General features: G+C 53.8%; 1 protein-coding gene across 1 annotated transcript in view; it reads right to left on the bottom strand.

The window, feature by feature from the left end:
• Positions 1-12: 12 nt before the first annotated feature.
• LOC103775006 (inositol polyphosphate 5-phosphatase OCRL-1-like) overlaps positions 13-8,437 on the bottom strand; it is a gene marked incomplete at both ends in the record, with an annotated part of 10,167 nt that continues 1,742 nt past the window's right edge. The window contains 11 exon segments of the mRNA XM_008942447.1: positions 13-148; positions 1,095-1,204; positions 2,267-2,378; positions 3,441-3,628; positions 3,741-3,857; positions 5,642-5,756; positions 6,593-6,694; positions 7,442-7,597; positions 7,685-7,805; positions 8,199-8,294; positions 8,371-8,437. The exon segment at positions 8,371-8,437 is cut by the window's right edge and continues 27 nt beyond it. Of these exon segments, the coding sequence (XP_008940695.1) occupies positions 13-148; positions 1,095-1,204; positions 2,267-2,378; positions 3,441-3,628; positions 3,741-3,857; positions 5,642-5,756; positions 6,593-6,694; positions 7,442-7,597; positions 7,685-7,805; positions 8,199-8,294; positions 8,371-8,437 (1,320 nt within the window).

The following is an 8,437-nucleotide window of genomic DNA, read 5'->3' as shown; positions in this document are numbered from 1 at the left end:
GGCAGCCCTTACCCCGATGCGGAACAGGGCGCTGACGGGCTTGTGGTCACTGGTCTTGAGGTCCATGTGGCTGCAGTACCGGAGCTGGCTGATGTTCCCTCCCCTCCACAGGATGCGGTCGCACCACGCTGGCATGCGACACTTCCCACTGCAAACAGGTTCCCAGGGTGATCCACCCCTCCCCACAAACCACCCAGGCTGTTCCTTGCAGCCAGGCAGCCCCGTCCACCCCAGCCGTGAAGCAGTGATGGGATGGACTTGTTCTATCCCTTCCCTCAACTTAAACACTGCCCTAATTCTTCTGCTCTCTCCCCATTTCCCCACAGGGCAGCTCAAAGTCCTGTCCTTTCCAGGATCAGGAAACAAAACAGCCTCAAGCAAGGCTGTTTCCAGAGCCCGGAGCTGTGTGTGCTGTGACCCAGGCTGCACTGGTTTCTTCTGCTGCCAGACCTTTCTGCCCATGGCAACCTGATCCACCACTTATTGTTCCCACTACAGAAAGTCTGCTCAGCCATCACTATTATGTTATGAAGCCTGAACCCTGGGTTATCCTCCTCCAGATTAACTACAGTGCTGATGCATAAACACAGGCAGAGTAAGGTCCAGTCACTCTATGGTTTGAAAACTCCTTCCTGGGAGTGTCTCCATCTAGAGCAGCTTCTGCAGCAGATGCACACATCTGTGGAGGCACCACACAGGAGCTGCTGCTGCTATTGCAGCACAGCCACCCCTGCAGGCGTGCAAGCCAGGGATGGGATGACTCAGAGAGAGCATTTCCTTCTCTAATTCCTTTTCTACTGTCTGTCTGTGCCTGGTGACAGAAAACCCCTCTGGTGCAGGGCTACCTGTGAGTTCACACTCCACCTGCCTCCATCTACTGGAACCAGCAGGGACCGAGGTCTATGGCACGTGCCTGGTCAGTGCACAGAGGGTCTGCTTATTGCAGAAAGGAGGGGAGACACAGGAGCACAGACTTGTCTGTGCACTGCTGTAACACTGGGAGGCGTTTCCAGCTCCAGGAAGCAGGAAATCAAGTTCTGTGAGAACACTGTTTCTGTGCCATAGGTGAACAGGTCCAGGGGCAGCTGATTTACCTGGAGTCCCAGCGATCCGTTTTCGAGTCGTACTTATATGTGGGGATGAATTTAATCTCTCCCTCAGTGAAGTCTGCAAAAGCTTTCTTCTGAGTGCGCTGGATGTTCAGCTAAAGCAGGAAAAGAACACTTTTAAAAAAAACCCACAACAAAACCAAACCAACCCCCCTCCAGATACACAGCAGAGTCAGAAAGCAGGTCTGCAGGCTGAGCAACTGCGACCTGTGCCCATGGGATACACCCCAAACTGCCCCTCACACCTCAGACCTTTAACAAAGGTGAAAATTCAACACATCAGTGGAATGTTTTCTGAACAGCCTGAACAGAAAATGGCCCAGTGGTGTTTGCCAGACCACGCAGGCAGCACAGAGCAACAGTTAAAGGAAAATAGTAATTACTCCACTTGTGCTAAATATCTTCATTAGTTTTCAGGCTTACCCATCACCATCATTAATATCTCACTGTCAATCATTTTAGCAAAAGCCTCCAGGGGTGTGCTCGGCTGATGAGCTGCCACTACTCTCCTTTTCTCATTTACTCTTCTGAAAAATTTCTTGCTTGTTTTCCTCACAAAAATCTAAGCTACAGTTGTTTCTCACACAAAGCCCTGCAGTACAGCAGAAATGAGCTGCAGAACAGAATCAGATTCACTGTTAAATCGTGTGCCAGAGATGCTATTACACTATTTCTGTTCGGCTTTCACAGGTACAGTCCTTCCTCTTAAGGCACATCTGCTGCTGTCTTGGTTTTCAGTTTGCTGCAGAGAAATGCTGAGTGGTCTCACCAATGCTGAGCACAGCACAGAATTTAGGTCAAACGGGCTGAGCAGAGAAGCCCTGGTCTCCAAATCAATGCCTCTCCCAGATCACTGATTACAGCAGGTTCTGTCGCTGTTACAAATCCCCATGTTTGAGCTTGTACACACGAGAGAACTCTTCAATGAGATGTAAAGACAATTCCACAGTGATGGCCCAAACTGTCACCAGTTAACCCCAGAATAACGTGTGGCCTGGTTTTGTGGAGGGGGCTGATGTTGCCAGGAGCTGCAGAGCTCTGCCCAGGGTCTAACATCCATGCCTACAGAGCATCTGCCAGCCCCCCCTGAGCACTGGCACATCTTAAACCAAGGTGACCTCACAAGCCCTGAGCACAGGTGAGCAGAGTTCACCCACCTGGTCGTACATCAGCAGCTTCTGAAGCTCGTTCTTACTGATGAGATTTTTCACTTCACTGGCATCGGGGAGACAGAGCCTGTAGTTCAAGTCTCCAAGCCAGATGACAACACTGAAACCACAGACAAACATGAAGAGAAGAGCCAGCAGTCAGTGCTGCAGGTCATGTGGGGAAGAAGGGGCATAGGAGAAGAGGTGGTTGGCTGCTGGTGGTTAAGGCTGAGACACATGGAAGACAAGGAACATGAAAGATGGAGTCTGACAGCAGAGATTTCCAGTGGCACCAGATGCTACATTACTAAGCCCATCTCCTTTGGAATCCCACATGGGACTGAAGACTTAGTTTGATAGGAGACACCGGAGTTTGCCCAAGTCTGGAAAAGCCTGAGAGCACCACCAGCTCTCTAATGGAGTGAAACCAGTGTGTCTCACCCAGATTCAGAACCTCTCGAGCTACACAAAGCCCATCAGGCTCTTCTTGTGCACAGAAGAGGGTGGTGACAGAGCCTGCACAGCAGAGCTGGCACATCGACCAGTCTGATGTCCAGGTACCTGTGAGCTCACACCTCATGTGACACCACAGTTTTCCCAGTTTGCTCTCCACAGCCTGCCTTTTAGCCAGGTCAGGCCACTGCTGCATCATCTCCCCAGCACAGACTGACTGGTGCAGAATTGGCAAAACCCAAGTCAGGTTCCTGTGGAGATTCCAGCCTCCAGAACATTCCTGCCCTACCCCACCCACCAGCCACTCCCCACCAGCACCTGCTCCTCCTCTGCTCCTCGCTGGGCCTTGCAACAGACCTGCAGCCTCCTCGCTGCCAGCAGTGAAGGAAACACTCGTGGTAATTGCTCTTTACTCCATGAAGGTTTCATTTAAAGATTAAAAATCTAAACCCCTCTCTAGTATCAAAGCTCTTCCTGTTTACAGTCAAAACTCAAAATTTCCATGAGTGGATTTGCAAGGGTAATCTAGTATTTGCAGTCTTTCCTGTACTAATCCATTCCACCTTTTCTTTTCAGTATTTAAATGGTTAAAATATTAACTGCAGAAGTATCAATCATTTGTATCAGGTTTTAAAAAAAAACCCTTAATTTATACACTTTGTTGTACACCTTTGAGTCGATCTGGAGTGCCCAGCACCACTTGCAAAGGAAGGGAGCAGCAGACACTCACTCGTGTTTCATGATGTTGAGCTGAGGCAGGCTGTCGTCAGGGGTGACGAAGCTCATCCGGGCACAGATGTCCTTGTAGTCCTGGTTGCGCCGCTCGAAGTCCTCCACGTGGGCAGCCAGGTGGGAGTTGACAATGCAGAAGGAGGTGTTGTGGAACACGAACCTCACCGCCACGCCGCCCTTGTTGCCCTGGGGAGAGCGGGTGGTGGGGGAAGGGGGCAGGCGAGGTGCCAGGGAGGAGGTGGGGATGGCAGGGATGGGGACCCAAACCAGAGGCGCCCAGCTGCCCTCGGTGACTCACCATCTTCCCCATGATGCCCGTGCCCACCGACTCCGTCATGATCTCTCTGATGTTGCTCAGCTGATCCTTCTTGGCAAATATGAGCAACATCATCCCAACCAGACGGACCACCTGCACCTGCGGAAGCAAAAGGGACCCGAGTTCCCAGAACAGCAGTGTGGATGCAGCTCTGGCTTGCCTGCTCTGGCTCTCCCTGCTGTCATGTCTTGGACTCAATCCCTGCTTGTGACACCACCCAAAGGACCTCCAGGCCCAGCACAAGGCTCTGGAGGACAATCCATCATCCCCCAGCAGCCGTCAGTGGTGCTGAGCTCACCGTGCTCCCTGCTCTGCTGCTCCCCTGCGAGGGAGCAGAAGTTTGACAAGCACGCAGCAGATCTGCTGGCGAAGCCTCAGCCTCGTGCTCTAACCAGCAAAGCCACCAGAGAGGACATGAGAAGGGCTCTGGTGGGGCAAGGCACACAGAGCTGCTGGCCGTGGCCTGCAGGCCCAGCTGGGAGTGGTGCTCAGCACTGCTTGCTCAGAGCTGCAGCAGGGCCAGCGACGTGTGCCCGAGGGCAAGGGGCAGAAGGCTCTTGCTTCCCACAGCAACCTGCCTGACACAGGGGGCATCAGAGGCCCCCGAGCTGTACGGCCCCTGGCTCTCCACAAACCATGTGTTCCCTAAGGCAGAGTCTCCTGGAGCTCAGAGGTTCTCCTGGACTGCAGAGCCCACGGCAGGGGTGTGACCATGGCACTGCCCTGCAGCCCTGGCAGGGGTCTCGGCTCTGCCGCTGGTTCTCTCACAGAGGCTAAGCCAACGTGCTCCCCAGCCCACGAGCTCCCCGAGCCCTCAGAAGAGCAGGGGCACAGCTTTGCAAGGCAGCAACGAGGCAACACATCCTGGGCACAGGCTGCACGCTTGCTTTAGAGGCAGAAAAGCATTCATATGTATTTGGATTAAGTCTGTGTAGTGAGGGGAGAAGCTGAAATGGGAGAGTTCAAGGAGAGCCCAAGTACTCAGTCAGCTCTGCAGAGTGGAATCTGCACGTGGCCACGAGTCTTATCTACTGCTTCAGTCACTTCCCTCCACCTGCAGCTGTGCCCAGGTCTCTCCCCTCCATGGGGATGGGAGAAATTCCCCTAGAACACAAGTAAAGGGACAGGAGCCTCTCTGCCGTTCGGGTCGTGACCCTGGGCTCCCTCTCCATGATTCCCCTCTTGGCAAGGTGCTGCAGCTCCTGCTAACACATGCCACAGAGCTCAGCTCAAAGCCAGCAGGACAGGGGTGTGGCAGTGAACGCGTGGGCTGAGGCAGGGAAACTAGTTAGCACTAGTTACTGGAGCTAGTGCTTAGGGCAGGTACCTGCAGCAGAAAGCTTTGCTAGGGCAGAGACAAACACCAACAGCTCGCTCTTAACCAGCCAGGAGGAAGTCCTGCTGCCACAGCTGAAGCAATTCTGTCCCACAGCAGCAGCCTCTGGAAGGTTTTGCCTCATAAGTTATGTCATTCCTCCAAGGAAAAGCCATTTGCTTCATTTACCAGCCCTAGACACGCCTTGCTTGTACAGAGCAAGTGTGAGATGGTAACAGAGATAAGAAAGGTGAACCCACCACTACGATTCTATTGAGCTGCTGCTTCCCCAGGACCTGCCTTGTGCTTTATGAAGTTACTTTGCTCCCCATCTTTATAAATCTCTATTTCAAAGTACACCATCCCCCTAGAACTGCGGGGCAGGAACAGACTCTCCAGATTTCAGGAGGTGTACGTGTCACACACAGGTGCCCCCGTGCCAGGACACACCCTTGGCTTCTCCAGTCACCACTCCTGGGGCTGGCTGGGGAAGGGGAAGCCCATTTCTCTTCTCCTTCCAGTTGTGCCAGCTCTGTGACAAGACCCCACGCCACTGAACAGAACTCACTTTCTTATACTTAGCCTGTGGGTGCAGGGACTTCTCCACAGCTGCCAGCCACTCTTGCTCCTTTGAAGAATCAAGGTAGAAAAAAGCCTCTGTGCTGAGGTCCAGCTCCTGGAACCTAAAAATGCCACTCAAGTTAGGACAGCTCACCTCTCCTACAGATCACCCTCTTTCTACAGGAAGGTCAGAGAATCACAGACTGGTTTTGGTAGGAAAAGACCTTTCAAGGTCATCTCATCCAACCCCCTGCAGGGAGCAGGGACATCTGCAGCTAGAGCAGGGTGCTCAGAGCTCCATCCAACCTCCCCTGGGATGGTGCCAGGGATGGGGCAGTGACCACCTCTCTGGGCAGCCTGGGCCAGGGGCTCAGCACCCTCAGCAGCACAAATTTCTTCCTTCTTTCTAGTCTAAGTCCTCTTTTAGTTTCAAACCATCCCCCCTTGTGCTGTTCCAACAGACCCTGCTCAAAAGTCTGTGCCCAGCTTTCCAAAAGGCCCCTTTAAGTCCTAAAAGGCTGCAAGGAGGTCTTACTAACATCTCAAGGTCCAACATGAAGCCTCTAGCAACAGTTCTTCTTGGAAGAGAAGCTCCTTATCCCCACTTGCTAAATAAAGCAGCAGAATTTCACCACAGTGCCCCTGAGACCCTCCTGCAAGGCCCTCCAGCAGCCATCTCTCAGTGCAGCATTGCTTCAGGCAGAGGACAAGCAGAGAGCTCTGTGCTGCCTCAGGGGACATCTGCTTGGTTATGTCATGCCAGCCTGTTCAACCCGAGACTCTGCCTCCTGCCAATGGCTCTTTGCCCTCAGACAGCACTTCCCAGACACAGCTCAGCTCTGTGGAGCCTCTGAGAGCACAACAGGAGCTTTGGGCAAACACAGCCCAGCAGTACCTGAGCAAGAGCCCCCAGGAACCCAGCACCTCGTGTAGGCAACACGCGCTCCCTGCTGCTCACCCGATGCAGTAGAAGTCGGGTGGCTCCGTGTCACACACCAGCCAGGGTTCCAGGCTGCTGTCTGGAGACTGCCCGTTCACATTCCACGTTCCCACAAAAAACCTGCAACACAGAAGCAGCTGAACTGGACTGTTAGAAAACTCAGTAACAAGCACATCAGCCCAGTCTCTCCAGGGCAGGCACGGCAGTGTCCATGCTGGGAGCAGACACTGCACGTGAGCTGTCTGTGCCAGCTACAGGGGAACTGGGAGCAGCCAAACTTAGCTTGGCTCATTTTCTGTGACAACCATCTTGGGGGTTTTGCAGAATGCTACAAAACTAAAGACATTTCACCAGGGCCAGCAAACATCTGACTTCCTTTAACACCATGTCACAGAATCACAGAATGGTTTGGGTTGGAAGGGACCTTTAAAGCTCACCTAGTCCCACCACCTCTTGCAGGGAGCAGGGACATCCCCAACCAGAGCAGGGTGCTCAGAGCTCCATCCAACCTCCCCTGGGATGGTTCCAGGGATGGGGCAGCGACCACCTCTCTGGGCAGCCTGGGACAGGGGCTCACCACCCTCATCACCAAAAATTTCTTCCTTATATCCAGGTAGGGCCTTGATTCTCCTTCTGCCCAACTGCTTCAGCCTTACTTGAGGGTGAGAAGATCTGACACACAAAGGGGACAGGACCCAACAGGAAAGGCTGCACCACAGGCAGGTTGACTTCCAGACTGCACTGATCCTGGCTGAGCCACCCATGCTGGCCACAGCCCAGACCTGACAGGTTTCAAACCTGGGCTAGGCCCGAGTTCACAGAAGAGATGAGCCAGCTTTGCCTCCACCCCTCAGCCTCAGCCCTCACCTGAAGTTGTGAAGGTTGACATAGGCCTTCTCCCTCTTGGCAAGCAAGTGCTTGATGAGCCCTTCCCTCTGCCCTGACTGGGTGCTGGGCAGGAACATCTTGCGCATGGTGTTGGTCACTTTTGGCTGGTCTCTTGATGCACTTTCTCGGTGAAATCTAGGAAGGAAGTGAGAGCAGAATTAAAACCAGCCCTGCTGTCGAGGAAGAGAGGCAAAAAGGGAAGAGATTGACCCTGTAACTCACTGCCTGCTGGGAGGCAGAGGAGGGGGGGGCGGCTCCCGGCGAGATCCCGGCTGGTGGTTTTGCACGTTCTGTTTCTCTTCTAGGCTGAGAGTGCTGAAGTCATCCTCAAAGCCCTGAGCTCCTGCAACGACAACCACCACCACAGTGCCCTGAGAAACAGTGTAACACAGCTGAGAAGGAAAAGACGTAACGCCACAGAGAGTGGCAAAGCCAATGGTAGCAGCAACGTATCAACCCTGCTGATGTGGGGATGAGAGAAAGGGGCACTAAGCCCCAGCGAAGGCAGGGGGAGCTCAGCGTGCACAAACCCAGGCACTCGGCAGGAGGTGGAACTCGGGAAGGGATGAACGGTCGAGGGCAACAGAACCAAGGACAGAGATGTTTTATTTTGCACAGGGTGATGTGAGGTGAGGAAACGGGGCAGAGGCCAGACTGTGGAGCAGATACAGCCCCCTGTCCCCGAGCACCCTGTTATGGTATGGGCCCCAGAGCACACAAGGGATCCCTTCAGTACCCGAGGAAGAGGCCTGAGACAGGCAGGGCAGGGTCTTCTCCACCTCATGCCAGCTGGCAGAGTCCTTAGGTTCAGGAAGAGGAGCTTTCAGGTGGGCTGGAAGTCAAATCAGTGCTGTCAGAAGCTGCTGGGGGTCAGAGGGCGCCACGAACACGACGACAGCTCCGCTCACCTTCCTGGATGCTCTGCACCTCGGAGAGGAACCCCAGGCAGCGCTCCTCGTCGGGGATCTCGAAGAG

Source organism: Merops nubicus, unplaced genomic scaffold (genome assembly GCF_000691845.1).
Source record: "Merops nubicus isolate BGI_N331 unplaced genomic scaffold, ASM69184v1 scaffold46006, whole genome shotgun sequence".
NCBI lineage: Eukaryota > Metazoa > Chordata > Aves > Coraciiformes > Meropidae > Merops > Merops nubicus.
Note: the sequence above shows the minus strand (reverse complement) of the source record. Positions and strands in the feature narration are given on the sequence as shown.